We start from the raw sequence: 16,888 nt of genomic DNA, 5'->3' as shown, positions 1-16,888 counted from the left end.
ACCTGGAGTTCTGAGGATCCTTGAGGACACAGGCAGGGCAACCTTTTCCGTATTTATTAAGTTGCAACCTGAACTTTCAAGATCTGAAGAGGGTGGTTTATAACTAATGCTTTTGGAGGTCGCTGATTCATAGGGTCGCCATAAGTCATAATCGACTTGAAGGCACATAACAACAACAAAATCTAGCTTACTGGCAAATGCACTGTGTTTGTCTTACTTGCAAGGTTTTAAGACACTTCATTTATTCAGAATCATTTCTAAGCTGCTTAATATTTTTATAAAAAAATCTCTAAACAAAAAGGATATGCTTTTATATTGTGTGGCACCCAAGGGTTAACAGAAAATGCAAAAAAAAAAAAAAAAGTGGAGGTCTTCTGTACAGCTTTGGTTCCACGGACCAGCTCAGATTTAGCAAGGCTTATCCTCTTTGCCTGGAAAACTGCTCAGAAAATCTTGGGGAAAACTGAATCTGAGCAATGTTGAGACAGAGGAGAGTGAGGCAAAAATCTAGGGGTTGTATGTCGAAGGGGAAGGGATAGGTAAGCTTTTGTGCCTCTTAAAAGGAAGGAAGCAAGCAAAAGGGTAGAAAGCACTGTGCCATTGTGCCTTGGACAGCGGTAAGGCCAACTGAAAATGTATAATATTTGACAACCCTCCAAGATTACTACAAATGTTGGGGAGGCATTTTTGCCCCGAGAGACAATAAAGTCTGGGCCAAAGTATTTGGCCCCATGCTACTTTTCTCCTATGGGGGAAAGATAAGCCCCCCCTCTTTGTATTGGAGAGAAGGGGGAAACAGTGACCCCCTTCTGCCCAGATGTCCTCCCTTCACTGGGATCCACACTTTGCCCGGGCTGTTTTGGATGAAACAATGACAACAGATCAGGAGTGGGGAACCTCAAGCCAGTGGCCAAAGGTGGCCCCCCAGACTTTTCTTAGACCACACCCCCTTTCCCCAGGCTACATCCCTCACTGCTCTAGTCTCACATTATCCATGATGTGGTTTTGGTTTTTGGTGGTTTTTCTTTTTCTGTTTGGCTGGTTGGGAAATGTCTTTGAATTCTGATAATACCTCTTTCCTTGTCTGGATGTCAGAGGGGGGGGGGTGCACAAGGGTGTGCAGAAACTAGCTTACTGTGCAAAGAAAAAATCTTCCCAGTTTTGTCTCTGGTCCTGCCTACCACTGGCATGTGGCCCCTTGAAGTTGTCCAGAAGGAAATGCGGCCCTTGGGCTGAAAAGGGTTTCCCACTCCTAGAAGAGGTGATAACATCTCCATAATCTGTTGGGGACCTGAGCTGATACCTAAAGCATCACAAGCCACACTAACAAACCTTGAAAAGGCACCCTCCCCTTTCAAAATCTCTCTGAAACCAAAAATAGGGAGAACAACTTTACTACTGGGAAATTGTTACCCTGGAGTGCTTGGAACAGGGCAAATTAACACTGGAATAGCATAGGAAAGGTCCCCACGGCTTCAGCGTGGCAGATTGAAAGGTTGGCACCAAAATGCCCATTCTGCTGGCAGTGTGACAGTTTGATGGCAATTCCTGCTAAAGCACAAACATGGGGCTGACTCGTACATGACATTGCTCTTTCCAAATAAGCACAGCAGGTTTAACCTTGCCAGGTTCCACATATAGGAGTCTCCAGGGGAGGTGGGAGCATAGAGCAAGTGGCATGATGAAGGCTTAGGATTTGTCCCTTGGGAGAGAGGTGACCATCCCTTGTTCTGCAGTTCCATGATGCATACCAGTCAAGGCCCAGTGGAGACTGGTAGCTCCAGTGTCAGTGGGACAGTGAATTCACTCCAGGTTTTAGTCTGAACTGTCCAAGGTACAAAGCATCTTGCTTCTGAGCTGAGAAAACAGACACAAAGGTGGGATGGGGTCAGAAAATCCCTGAAGATTCACAGGGAATCTAGGCTTGGCTGGAGTGAGTCTTGCTTTTGGGTCCCTCAAATGTTGGAGAAGGACCTTGCATTCAATCCCAGAACATTCTTTTTGCTTCCTGGCGCTTCCACTGGAAACAACTGCAGCCCACTTTACTGCCCCATTAAGGTAGCAGTTTATTTTCATAGAACTAAGCCATACTCAGAGTAGACCCATTGAAATCAACAGGCATGAGTGCCACAAGTTCATTGATTTTAGTGGGTCTACTCATAATGATCTGTCAGTTTGGGGGCTCTACATTTCTCATTTTTCTAGTCTTAAAAATTCAGTTCTCCACCAGAGATGCAAGCTGCATCTTCCATCGGCACATAAAGGACCGAGCATAGCCTGATCTTAAGAGCAGATGCTGCATTAAACTCAAGGTCAGAATCATAGAATAAAATCATAGAATCGTAGAGCTGGAAGGGGCCTATAAGGCCATCACTTTTTATTTTAAATTTTTATCTTTTGAGTCCTTTTAGCATCACTCCCCCATATATCTCTGCATATATATACATGTCTGTCTGTCAGTATGTATATATAGACATATTGTACTTTATGTATTTTAATGTACTGTAATGTTTTGTGTTTTTATTGTGTATAATTTTATTATGTATGTGTGCGATTTTATTGTGAGCCGCCCTGAGTGCAATATTGTAGGGTGGAAGGGCAGGATAGAAATATTTTAAATAAATAAATAAATAACCCCCTGCTCCATGCAGGAATCCAACTTAAAGCATCCCCGACAGGTGGTTGTCCAGCTGCCTCTTGAAGGCCTCCAGTGATGGAGGGCCCACAACCTCCCTATGTCCTTGGTTCCATATAGAACCAGGCACCCCCTCCTTGCCACCAAGCAATCTACACCCCCCCTCTGTCTGCATGTGGATCAGAACTTCTGGGTCCAGATCACTCTCTGGTTCCCCCGTCCATGATCCAAAGAAAGCTTTGCTGCCCAGGGGACAGAAAGGAACAGCTTTGACCACCAGGCTGCACCTCCATAGGAGCTGTAGGCCCAATGCCATCTTCTCCAACCTTTCCTTTTCCCTTAAGAACATAAGAACATAAGAAGAGCCTGCTGGATCAGGCCAGTGGCCCATCTAGTCCAGCATCCTGTTCTCACAGCGGCCAACCAGGTGCCCGGGGGAAGCCCGCAAGCAGGACCCGAGCGCAAGAACACTCTCCCCTCCTGAGGCTTCCGGCAACTGGTTTTCAGAAACATACTGCCTCTGACTAGGGTGGCACAGCACAGCCATCATGGCTAGTAGCCATTGATAGCCCTGTCCTCCATGAATTTGTCTAATCTTCTTTTAAAGCCATCCAAGCTGGTGGCCATTACTGCATCTTGTGGGAGCAAATTCCATAGTTTAACTATGCGCTGAGTAAAGAAGTACTTCCTTTTGTCTGTCCTGAATCTTCCAACATTCAGCTTCTTTGAATGTCCATGAGTTCTAGTATTATGAGAGAGGGAGAAGAACTTTTCTCTATCCACTTTCTCAATGCCATGCATAATTTTATACACTTCTATCATGTCTCCTCTGACCCGCCTTTTCTCTAAACTAAAAAGCCCCAAATGCTGCAACCTTTCCTCGTAAGAGAGTCGCTCCATCCCCTTGATCATTCTGGTTGCCCTCTTCTGAACCTTTTCTAACTCTATAATATCCTTTTTGAGATGAGGCGACCAGAACTGTACACAGTATTCCAAATGCGGCCGCACCATAGATTTATACAACGGCATTATGATATCGGCTGTTTTATTTTCAATACCTTTCCTAATTATTGCTAGCATGGAATTTGCCTTTTTCACAGCTGCCGCACACTGGGTCGACATTTTCATCGTGCTGTCCACTACAACCCCGAGGTCTCTCTCCTGGTCGGTCACCACCAGTTCAGACCCCATGAGCGTATATGTGAAATTAAGATTTTTTGCTCCAATATGCATAATTTTACACTTGTTTATATTGAATTGCATTTGCCATTTTTCCGCCCATTCACTCAGTTTGGAGAGGTCTTTTTGGAGCTCTTCGCAATCACTTTTTGTTTTAACAACCCTGAACAATTTAGTGTCGTCAGCAAACTTGGCCACTTCACTGCTCACTCCTAATTCTAGGTCATTAATGAACAAGTTGAAAAGTACAGGTCCCAATACCGATCCTTGAGGGACTCCACTTTCTACAGCCCTCCATTGGGAGAACTGTCCGTTTATTCCTACTCTCTGCTTTCTGCTTCTTAACCAATTCCTTATCCACAAGAGGACCTCTCCTCTTATTCCATGACTGCTAAGCTTCCTCAGAAACCTTTGGTGAGGTACCTTGTCAAACGCTTTTTGAAAGTCTAAGTGCACTATGTCCACTGGATCACCAAATAAAAACATATTTCTGTCTCATTTTTATTGATGCAGCTGCTGCAACTGTAACAACTCTGTGCACCTTTTAGCTGTGAAAAAGGCAACACTCCCAGTGGATGGAAAATAAAGACGTCCTCCTACTGGCACAATAGAAATATTTTAGAGAACACTCTGGCCGTTTGCTCATGCCTGCCTGCAAAATTGGCCTGCTTAGCCACTCTGGGTACCGTATTCAGTTTCACTTCAATAGATGTTGTAGAATTGGACAAGGTTCACAGAAGGGAACCAGAATGATCAAGGGGATGGAGAGACTCCCCTGTGAGGAAAGGTTTCAGCCTTTGAGGCTGTTTAGCTTTGGAAAAAAGCAAGTAATGACAGTGATATGATAGAGGTGTATAAAATGATTCATGGTATGGAAAAAATTGATAGAGAGAAATTTTTCTCCCTCTTCTGTAACACTAGAACTTGGGGGCATTCAATGAAGCTGAACCCTGGAAGATTCAGGACAGACAAAAGAAAACATTTCTTCACATAGTACATAGTAAAACTATGGAACTCACTCCCACAGGATGGACATCAACTTGGATGTCCTTAAAAGAGTAGACAATATATGGAGGATAACACTATCAATGGCTACTAGCCATGATGGCTATTCTCTGCCTCCACAGTATGCTTCCAAAATACCAGTTGTTGGCAACTACAAGAGAGGAGGATGCTCTTCCAGGCTTCCCTGGTTGGCCACTGTGAGAACAGGATGCTGGACCTGATGGATCACTGGCCTAGCCCAGGAAGCCAGGCTCTCCTTATGTTCCAGTTGCAGCCCTGGGCCTCTAGATGGAATCACAAACCCACATGACGAAATTCCTACACTGCCGCAAGCAAAGCAACTGAAAGACATTTGACTCCCTGATGGATGGCTGTTTCAGTGCCATTCCAGAGGGAAACTCGCCACATCATAGCCACAAGGTAGCTTCCAAAAAGGAAGGTCCAAAATGTGGACACATGCTGGAATCCAATAAGCTGGAACACCTCATGGAAAAGTCAATTTGGAGCATAATCAATGAAAATAATAATAATGGAAGGAAGGAAGGAAGGAAGGAAGGAAGGAAGGAAGGATGGAAGGAAGGAAGGAAGGAAGGAAGGAAGGAAGGAAGGAAGGAAGAGGCTTTTCTTTTTGTATCCTTTTCTCTATCTTCTTTTTAAAACAAATGTTTTCATAAGGAAACTCGCAGTGCCACAAGTCCTTTCTTCTGCTGGCCTTTGAGGTTTCAGGGATGTAGCTGAGCTGGTCCAAAACCTCCCTGGCATTCCCATTTCCTTCTCTCAGCTTCTCATCATTTGGCAGTGCAGGGTTTTTTATTATTATTTTGTGAAAAAAACCTAGATAGAATTGTAATTATATTTTGTTCAGACTCATGAGGCTCCTGGGCTTGAGTTGCTATGAATAAATATGCAGGAGGGCTAGTTTATTGTGCCATGACTCATGAAATCTGTATCCAAGGGGAGTCAGGGTTTATATTTTTTTTGTCTCTTAGAGAATTGTGAATAGTGCCTCTTACTTTAGCTCTTCTGAAATGCTTAAACACACACACACACAACACCTGAGAATAGATCACGATGCACAGCCAAACTCCCCTCAGTTTAGGTATCCCGTTAGGGATGTGTGTAGGGTTGCCAGGTTCAATCCCTGAGACTGACCCTGTATCTTTAGGAGAAGAGAAAGTTAGCCAAGTGCAGGTGTTCTTGCAACCCTGTAATAGGAAAAACCACAACGTGGGATTCTCCCTTCCCCCTGCACAACTTTTAAGGATACAGAAGACCTCTTGGAGGCTGGGCCTGGCAACCAAGAGGTCTTTTGTATCTTTAAAAATTGTGCAGGAGGAAGGGAGGATTCCACCTTGTGGTTTTTCCTATTACAGGGTTGCAAGAACACCTGCACTTGGCTGACTTTCTCTTCTCCTAAAGATACAGGATGAATCTCAGGGATTGAACCTGGCAACCCTAGATGTGTGATACCCCGAGGAGAGATTGGGCCTTTAGATTTATTTTCCTGGTGCAGAAATATGTATTTCCATTGAAAATGTCACCAGCATGTACCCTGCTGGTTTTGGCTGGTCCTGCTTGCATTGCAATAATAATCATCACCCCCATATCCACCACTGGACTTTCATTTCAATATGTTCTTGCACATGCACACTTCCCTTACACTTTCACTGCATCATGGGCTTTGCAGTACTACACTTGCGGCATGAAATGTTAATGCAGACACCTCGTACGAATGTCACACTGCATTACTGGTTTTGTTGCCTTACGACTGCATCCACCAACCTTTGTCAGGCTGGTGCCCACCTGATGTCCTGGACTACAACTTCCATGGGTTCCAAAGTCCTTCTCTCGTAGCACTAGAACTCGTAGACATCCAACAAAGTTGAATGTTAGAAGATTCAGGATGGACAAAAGAAAGTAGTTCTTCAGGCAGCGCATAGTTAAGCTACGGCATTTGCTCCCACAGGAGGCAGCGATGGCCACTGACTCGGACAGCTTTAGTTTATTTCATTTTATTTACTTATTGCATTGGTATACTGCCCCATAGCTGAAGCTCTCTGGGCGGTTTACAACAATGAATTTAATTTAATGAAGGATTTGACAAATGCATGGAAGCTCCTAGCCACAATGGCTGCGCACTTCCTCTGCTGTCACCGGCTGCATGCCTCTGAGACCCAGTTGCTGGGAACTGCACGCGGGGAGAGTGCCGTTGCGCTTAGACTCCGCTTGTGGGTTTCCAGTGGGCATCTGTTTAGCTGCGGGGGGAATGGGATGCTGGACTGGATGGCTCCCTTTTGCCCTGATCCAGCAGTGCTTTCCTTATGTTCTTATGATAAACAGTAGCACCCTTCATCAAAATGGATTCCAAGGTGCTCTACAACAACCTGCTTAACCCTAGTGCTTTAACTTCTCCCTACCAGCTGCCCGTCCATCTCCTACCTGCCCTGTTGCTTTTCTCCCATGGCAGGAGAGAGTTAGCGACTTCTACAGCTGCTTTTCATTGTTACAAAAACAGGAGGGGGGAAGCATCACAGAACTGCCCATCATATGCAGATGGACACCAGTGCTGCGTAGTCCTGTGTAAGCTGCCCTTGGTTATCTTGCATTGGAGAAGGCAGCAGCTAGAGGGGCCTGAACCATCCCTTTCCCCTATAACTATTGCTACAGGTTACAGAATTACTGGCTGGACATTTGAACAACCTACAGTAGACTTCCAGCAATCCTATTTATTGGGCATGTGGAACCTGTGGCCTCCAGCTGTTGGCCATGCTGGCTTGGGCTGCTGTGAGTTGGAGTCCAGCAACATCTGGAGAGCCACAGGGGCACCACTCCTGCCATATACTAGTAGTCAGTCGTGCCTGGTGGCTCCATGTCACTGTGGCAATGGAACCCACATCGGGTTTTACCCCGGACTTTCAAGCAGCAGTCCCAGGTGCAATGATAGTATGTCAGTGAATTCATTCTCTGAGCGTGAATCTTTATGCAGCCAAAACAGCCCCGTCCATGTTCAAGATGAAGGCATCAGCAAGGTTGGAGGAACCTTCAGGTTTGCAGAAGAGGGAACCCCCCCCCCCAAAAAATAGAGGACTGAGCATGCTCAGTGGCACAAAATGCTGGTTGATTGATTGGGCTAGGGGATTAACGAAAAACCAGGTGGTTTAATGGAATGGAATATCCTGGAAGGGAGCATGGCTGGCTGGCCGGCGAGCTAGCTGGAACCCTGAACAGAAATGCTCTACCCTGAAACATTTTATTGAAGATCCCACTTGTTAAGTCAAAAAGAAAGTTTACCACCAATCTACCTTGTGGCACTCTCCTCCCTGCCACCCCAGCAAACTATATGTGTGAACTCATCGTCCTGAGGAAACCATAATTTTCTGGTTAATAAAGTGCAAAGAGAGGTTATGACTCTCATAAAACAATCACACCAGGACTTCCCCAACACTGCAAAGCCCTCCCAGGCAACAATTCATCTCCAATTCTTATTAAAGGTCCTGACTGCAAATGAGTTTGTGCTCCAATGTGATGAGCATATTGGATTACAGAAGAAAACAGATGAGCTGCTGCATTGGGGAGATTAATCTGCTAAGATTTGCTACGCTAACATTAAGCAACCAAGAGGGATCCATCCAGAAACCAGGCAGCCGTGGCAAGGAGGTTAGCTCGGGCGGCTGCTACTGAAGCAATCGGAAGATTTTAGGGCACTGAATCTAATGGCTTCTCTTTGAGAGTTTATTCACTGTGCTCATGTTTGTATCACTGGTGACTTGGGAGCAGGGGGGAGAGAATCTGCAGATGTGGTCAGTAAAACCCCAGAAGCCATGATAAGTTCGGCAATGGTGATGGGCAATTTTCCTCCAGCTGGCCTCACAATTAGCTCATTTTTTCTCTGAGCTTCCTCCATTCTGCTCTCCATTATCCCAGACAAACATATCCTCGCATGGGGGTGAGGGTGGCTGATGATGGAGAAGGCTGCTAGCCTTATTACTAAGGCGTGGAGTCAGCCAAAGCATGCAATGGCTGGAAAGGGTCAGTAGAGAAGAAAACATAGCCCTACTGCAAGTGTGGGGATTGGCTAGAGATCCTGATTCAATCTTTGGAGAAGCCTTGCGTGTTGCTCCAGAGAAGTCATCACCTTACACTACTTTTGAGTAGGGATGGGCAAATCTGTAAATTTCAGTTTCTCTGTTTCTCATTCTTAGTGCTCCACATTTCCACAGGATTTTGCATTAAAAAATTAATCAGCATTAGTGCAAATTGCTACTAACGTACACATTAATGTATACAATTTTGCCTAAGGGACACATGTTTTTCAAAATCACTTTCCCTAATATGATACATTTTTGTATGTTATTTTCACTAATACTGCAGATGCACTTTTATAACTCTTTACCCTGCATTTTTCTAGATATAGTTTGACTGGAGAAATGCATTGCAAAAAAAGAAGTGCAAATTTTGAAGGATGGCCATGTTTCAGTTCGTGCATTGTTTTGGAAAGTGCAAATTAGGTAGGTTCACCTTTAAATGTGAACTGAATTGGATTTCTCTTCCACCTCTATTTGTAAGATAACTTGTTCTTAAAGAAAGAAGGAAAGCAAAAGCAAAAGGAGATAGAAACACGGTCAGAACCCTAAAAGCAACAGTGACTAGTACGTAGGGACAAAGAGAACTATAACAATAGTTATTGTATAGAAATAGAAGAGGACAACAAAATGGGAAGAACCAGAGCCCTATTCCTAAAGATTAGAGAAATGAAAGGGAAATTTAAACCACGAGCAGGGATGTTGAATAATCAACAGGGGAACACACTGACTGACTGAGATGAAATAAAAGGAAGATGGAAGCAATACACTGAAGAACTCTGTAAAAGAGAAGCCAGGATGACAGATTCATTCACGGAGGAACCGTATGATGAAGAACCAGAAATTTTAGAATGTGAGGTGAAAGCTGCTCTTAAAATACTTGGAAGAAACAAATCACCAGGAATAGATGGCATACCAATAGAGTTGCTACAAGCTACTGAGACATAATCTGTCCAGTTTGACAAAAAATTGTCAATAAATATGGAAAATAAAACAATGGCCCACAGACTATACATCCCAATTCCAAAGAAAGGGGATCCCAGGGAATGCAGTAATTGTCGAACTATTGCCTTAATATCCCATGCAAGTAAAGTAATGCTCAAGATTCTACAACAAAGGCTCTTGCCATATATGGAGCGAGAAATGCCAGATGTCCAAGCTGGATTTAGAAAGGGAAGAGGCACCAGAGATCATATCGCAAACATACGATGGATAATGGAACAGACCAAGGAATTTCAGAAGAAAATCACCCTGTGCTTTATAGATTACAGCAAAGCCTCTGATTATGGGTGCCACAGCATCTGATTGTCCTGATGTGCAACCTATTCTCTGGACAAGAGGCTACTGTAAAGACAAAATATGGAGAAACCGACTGGTTCTTCATCGGAAAGGGTGTGAGACAGGGGTGTATTTTATCACCCTATTTGTTTAATCTATACGCAAGAAGCAAGAAAAGTCATAATTGACTTGAAGGCATACTGTATAACAACAACATTCTGATTGGAGAATATGGGTGTCTTAACCATCACTTAGTTAGTCCTTTATACAGGAAGTCTATTATGCTGTAAAGACTTTACAAAAAGGACTCATTCTCATTGACTTCACCAAGGAAGTTATTCATATTTTACTCTGCACCATTCTCTCCAAATGATTGTCTATGGTTGCAACGCAAGGTGCTCTTAACTCTGTTTCTAAACCTGCCTTTTTGGTTGTTTTGTTTTGCACTGCTGGTGTCATGATACAAGATTAAAAGTGATTTTTCTGTGAGAAAAAAGCTCCACACTAGTTCTTAACCTCTTAGTTACAGCATAAACTATTTTGTTTGTTTTACACCTTGTAGCATGCCCTTGTTCACTGTGTCCTTAACATCCTTTTCATTTATTAAAAAAAAAAAGCCAGCCATTTAATTCCTGGTGTTCGTACTAAATTTTCTATTAACTTGACCTCTATGCGGCCCATTATATAGATTAACACACTCTCTGCCTGGAGGAGGAGTGAGGGGGAAGCCACTGCCTTGCCTTTTCTCTGCCCTGGCCCCCATTTTCTCTCCACCAGCAAGTGTGTGTGTGTGATTGGCTGGCACTATGTACCTCCCTGGCCCCCCGAATACCCTGCCTAGAAATGTGGCTGCCCCACCTAACAAGGAAGGCTGGCTGAGGGGCTGCCATGCATGCAAAGAAAACTAAGGCCAATTATCACACAATGGGTTGGTGTACCAGTGAGCATAACCCCTGATGGCTCTTACCTCGGACAATGATGTTGGTGGACTTTTTAGCAGGGTTCCCCACATTGTTGTTGGCAATGCAGCTGTAGGTGCCGGCATCGTCGGAGGTGATAGCAGGGATGGTCAGTGTTCCCCCCTTCAGAACGGTTTTCTCAGGCAGGGCTCCGAGAGACCTCACCCAGGTTAGACTCGGAAGTGGTTCCCCTCCTGTCGTGACGCAGACCAAGGTAAGGGCCTCCCCAGGATTCACTACGATGGGGTCATCCACCAAGAGTTTGATCGAGGGAGAGGCTGCAAGAAAGAGCACCAGCGGGCACGTCAGTCAGGGTTCAAGGTCATTGCCAGAAAAGCCACGGCAACATGACTTGCAGAATGCAATGGACCTGAACGGGGTTAGCTCGGAGGCGTGTCTGGCGTTCCCCTGAGATGAAAGACATTTTCCTTTCTTTGGAAGGCCTGGAATGTCTTGCCCAAAGAAGGACCTCCATATTTACTTCCAATTTTGTACTCATTAACTGAAGGAAGAAATAATAATGCCACCCGCCCTTCTAAAACTTTGTTTTAACCTCCTTTGGAATGCTTCTATTTATCTGCTTGTTACAGTATGTTTATCTCCCACTGTCCATCGAAAGATCCCAGGATAGGTAACAAAGATAAATGTTGTAAACCACTTAGAGATTTTTTAAAAAACATGATGTCGTATATAAGTTACCTAGATAAAATAAAAAACAGCAAATAAAACTCAATAAAATAAACACAGCCCATCAACAAGTAAAAACAACAACCACAACTGTAAAACCAAACATATCCACTGCAGCATTGACTAACCGCTTGTAAATGCCTGGGTGAACTGGTGGGTCTTTATCTGGTGCCAAAACACCAATAAATCTGGTGTAAGGAGAAGGACATTCCAAAGAGGGGGCACCAGTATAGAGAAGATCCTGTCTCATGTCACCACTCAAAGTACCTCTCCTGATGACAGGGCAATGAGAAGGGCCTTCCAATCTAAGGACATGGGCAGAATGATAGTTTGGCCCAGCAGAAACTTCAAAATTCGTCTCAAGTTTCACTTTACAATTCAGATAATCTAAGATGGCAAGTGATTGTGCTGTGGCTTTATTGTCTGAGTTTCTGAAAGTGCAGAGTAACTTATCTATTTGTTTCTTTAATTTATATCCCGCCCTTCCTGCCAGAAGAAGTCCAGGGCGGCAAACAAAAACACTACAAACACTCTGAAAATGGAAATGGGCTGCCTTCCCATCGATCCTGACATATGGCGACCCTGTGAATAGGGTTTTCATGGTAATCGGTATTGAGAGGGGGTTTACCATTGTCTCCGTCTGAGGCTGAGAGGCAAAAACGTTGTAAAAACAGACTTTTAAATATATTAAAACAAAACATGTTTAAAAACATATTAAAACAAAACATCTTTAAAATCATCTTTTAAAAAGCTTTAAAACCATCTTAACAAGCAATTCCAACATGGACGTAGACTGGGATAGCATCTCTACTTAAAAGGCTTGTTGAAAGAGGAAGGTCTTCAGTAGATGTCAAAAAGATAACAGAGATGGCGCTTGTCAATATTTAAGGGGAGGGAATTCCAAAGTGTCAGTGTCACACACATACAAATACACCATGGAGGTACAATTGGCACTAAAGCAAATTTGAGATAATTTCAGATGTGGTTCTTCAGGCAAAACATCTTTGGAGTTGAAACAAGATTTAATGAAACTTGTGAAATTCCTGTGGAAGCTTCTACATATCTCTAATGCTACCATTCTTCTCCAGTAAGTAAGTAAGTAAGTAAGTAAGTAAGTAAGTAAGTAAGGAAGGAAGGAAGGAAGGAAGGAAGGAAGGAAGGAAGGAAGGAAGGAAGGAAGGAAGGAAGGAAGGAAGGAAGGAAGGAAATGAACCAAATATGAACGTTTCTAGCTGGGTTGGCTGCTGAGAAGGGGCTAGACTCATTGGGTGATCCCATTCTTTGGGCAGTATTTAACTAAATAATGGCTTCTTTAGCAATCTAGCTTGCAAAACAGGACTTGCTCCCCTTCCCTCTGCACACACCCCACAATGTCCCCAAATATCTGGAGGGTTGGGGGAACCCTTGGAACATATTTAGGAGGTGCATGGGGGAGGTGAGGGGGAGGATGTTCCATTGCACAAGGAGAAATCATGACAAAATGCTTGCCTTAGCACTACATTGAAGACAACCCTATGCCTACAAGAGGTCCTAGGGTCAGTCTCTGGCACCTCCAGTCTTTTTCCTCAAATTGATCTCACACAACAGGTGCTGATAAAAGAGTTCCGACTGAGACTCTGAAGAGCTGTTGCCGGTCAGGGTAGATGTTTCTAGACCAAGAATGGACCAAAGCTCTGATTCAGGGTAGAAACACACTTGCTGTTATGTTGTTTCCAGTGCATCTCCACATCTGTTTTCTGAAAAGGGGGGCACACAACACTAGCCAAACACCACTCTTTTTTAAAATTCTAAAACCTGGTTGAATCGGTTCAAGTTTTGTTTTTGTTTTTTTTAAATCAGCTTCAGGGAGGTTTCGCAACTGATTGGTAGACTGACCCCTTTGTCTTCCAGGTGCAGCCAATGAAAACACTTTGCACCACACTCAGGCAGAGACAATGATTGGCCCAACACTTTGCCGTGGGTGGTCCTGAAAGGTCTGAAGGCATCAGTGGGAAGGGAGGTGTGGCCAGCAAAGGGCAGAGCCACTCCAAAACACAGCTAGAAAAAACATTCTCACTGCTTTTGAAGCAACTAGTGCCCACAGCCTCAGTCTCAGCCAGCTTCAGAACTTCAAATGTGGATATTTGAGAGAAGCTTGAAGAGTTTCAACAAGACTCCTGGAATCTGTCACTGTAGAACTGGGCTTATTCCTACTTGCAGCATCTTCAGACCATCTTCAGACCACAGCACAAGAAAGGTGATGGAGGCTGGCAGGAGAGACACCTCCAACCAATCTACCCACCTGCCCCCCCCAGTCTGGTACAAAGGGGGGTTGGATTGCACCCTTAATAGCCCAGGTTATGCTTTTCATGCACAATTCAGATCCACATGCATGGACAGCACAGCTTTTGAATTAGAAAAAGAAAAAGGCAATTTAGTTGGAGATAATCAAATACATCTGATGTACAACAACATCCAATTATGGACAAATCTGTCCATTCCTGGTCTGTGTCACTTTCCTATGTTTTAATCTATAATTCCATTCAGCCGCAGTTGGTGCAGTGGGACTGTGACAGTCACCTGACCTCTGTCCAGCTGAGTCGTTGCAGCATACTCGGGGGGGGAGGGGGAGAGGGCCACGGGGGCCGCAAGATGAATGTGGTGCAAATGCTCCTGCTGCCCCTGCCTGCCAGACTCCTTCTTGGAGTGCTGCAGTGACTCAGCTGCTGATTCCATGCCCTTCTGCTTCCATTTTAATCTTCATTGTAAAAAGTCTCAAAATGTGCATTTAAAATACATATTTAAATGAGTAATTTCTTTCAAGGTACATATTTAAATGTGCATTGCTCTCAAAATACAACTTTAAATGTGTTTCTTTACATGTTTAAATTGCCGAGAGCTGTGCTGTAACATTCAGAGACCCACATCTAAACATTCTAAAGGCTCTCTAAAGCATCTCTAACCACAATACCTGCCCACTCTTCAAAGAGCCCTAGTGCCCCAAATGCCTGCGCCTAAGAAGATATAAGTGAAATAAAGTTATGACCCATGTGTTGAGTTGAGCCAAAAGTTCATTTGAATTTCCTTTATCCATCTATCCATCTATCTGAATAACTTTTATTGAAAATCCCACAAATGAACAGTGACAATAACTTCAAGGACATATCAGAGATTTACAAATCAATTAAGTTCTTTCGAGTTTCTGAGAAAGTGGCACCACCTGGAGGCATGAGAGGGCCAACAGGAAGCCAATTGGGATTTCCAGAGGCATCTGGATGGCTCCTATGGGAAACAGGACGCAGGGCCAGGTGGGCCAGAGGTAGAGAAACCAAATGCAGCCCTCCAGGTCTCTCTGTCTGGCCCTAAGGATTCTCTCTAGGCCACCTCACTTTCTCAGCCACACCCCCTCCTTCCAAGCCACACCCCCTCCTTCCAAGCCACACCCCTCACTGGCCTTGCTTCGCCCCCCCCCCTTGAGTGTTTCTGCTTTGCTGGAATGTTGTCCCTGAACTCTGATGGTGACTCTTGCTTGCCTGGATAGAGGACAGAGTGTGCGTGTACACAGACTAGCTTACGAAAGTAAAAGGTAAAAATCCCATTCGTTGCCCCACCCCCTTTTCCCCTCTGGCCTTGCCCACCACTGGAAGGCTGCCCAGAAGAGGATGCGGCCCTTGGTCTTGAAAAGATTCCCCAAGATTTAGGATTGGGCTCTACAAGGTTTGTTTATTGTTTTATGCTGTTATTTGTATTATTTTTAAAAAATAGTATTTTAAGTGCCTGTTTCATGGTTTTAAGGTTGCGTATAGTTTAATTGTATTTTAATTGTATGTTTTTATATGCTTTTAACTACATGTAGTTTTATTTGTAAGCTGCCCTGAGTTCCAGTTTGGAAAGAGGGTGGGGTAAAAATAAAGTTTCATTCATTCATTCGTTCACCACCACTGAGATAGACCTTCATTCTGATCCAGCAAATGCTCGTTTTATGTTCTTAAGAAGCAAGTCCTCCCATCCTCAACCTGGATAGGAAAGGGAACTTGCAGCGATGAGAAATGGCATTCACTAACAACAGCGAGCAAAATCATCACTACCGGCAAGTTTGTTCATTATTTATTTATTCATTTATTATTTGGTTTATATCCCGCCCTTCTTCCCAGCAGGAGCCCAAGACGGCATGTCCTTGTTCCTCCCTCCCAAATGACCTGAATGCACCCTTCCAATTCTGTAGCCTGCAAAAAAGAAAAAAGGAGGAAAGGAGGGAGGGGTGTTTTACCTCAGCACTATTTTAACACAACTTTAATGAACAGGGTGGTTCATGACAGATGCTTTTGGAGGCCACTGATTCATAGGGTCACCATAAGTAGCAATTGACTTGAAGGCACATAAGAACAACAGTGAGCAGGTGAATATATATATATATTTCCCCACCCCATATCTCTGTGCCTGGATAAGCTACCTTTGCACATTGTGCGGCAGTGAAAGGCATGGGTGGATGGTTGCTAAGAGAGTCAGTAGCCCTTACTGGATGAGCAAGAAACAAAGTGCTCACAGGCTGCATCATGTGTTGCCCCACATGAATTGTTGCTGATTTGCTTAACCATGCTATTTCCCTCGGGAAGGCATGCCACTTTGTATGGTAATTAGGTACTGGCTGTACCCTGTGCGGGGGCTGCTGAAACAAAATACCTTCCAAAGTACAGGGTTTTCGATGGCTTAAGCTGTCGCTCCCCTTTCCACATTCTGTGCGACTTGAGACCACCCTCCCCTCTTGAAGCACTCTGCTGCAAAACCACAGGCTGCCACAGACAGCAGCTCAAAGCGCGGAACAAAAGAGGATGCCAAGATGAAAACCACACTTCCCTGTAGCCATAACGGTTCCAGAATGCCGCACAGGAAAGCATGCAGCGCGCTTGGTGGAAGGAAGAGCCAACCAGGACCTGACAGAGAAACAAATGTGCGGCGTCTGCTTCATCAGAGTACCAAGAAATGGCAATGGCAGGGAAAGGATGATAGGTTGGGGCACCTTGAATAAATAAAACACTCTGCAATGTCCTAAGCAGCGGAGACTGATGGCTGTGATGCCAGTG

General features: G+C 44.3%; 1 protein-coding gene across 5 annotated transcripts in view; it reads right to left on the bottom strand.

Annotated features, from left to right (window-relative positions):
* MDGA2 (MAM domain containing glycosylphosphatidylinositol anchor 2) overlaps positions 1 to 16,888 on the bottom strand; it is a 588,493-nt gene that overhangs the window by 239,543 nt on the left and 332,062 nt on the right. For all 5 annotated transcript variants that reach the window (XM_061612635.1, XM_061612637.1, XM_061612638.1 and 2 more), the window contains one exon: positions 11,147 to 11,416. In XM_061612635.1, coding sequence (XP_061468619.1) covers positions 11,147 to 11,416 — 270 coding nt within the window. The remainder of the gene's footprint in view (positions 1 to 11,146; positions 11,417 to 16,888) is intronic.

The sequence above is a fragment of the Rhineura floridana genome, chromosome 2 (genome assembly GCF_030035675.1).
Source record: "Rhineura floridana isolate rRhiFlo1 chromosome 2, rRhiFlo1.hap2, whole genome shotgun sequence".
NCBI classification, from domain to species: Eukaryota; Metazoa; Chordata; class Lepidosauria; order Squamata; family Rhineuridae; genus Rhineura; species Rhineura floridana.
Note: the sequence above shows the minus strand (reverse complement) of the source record. Positions and strands in the feature narration are given on the sequence as shown.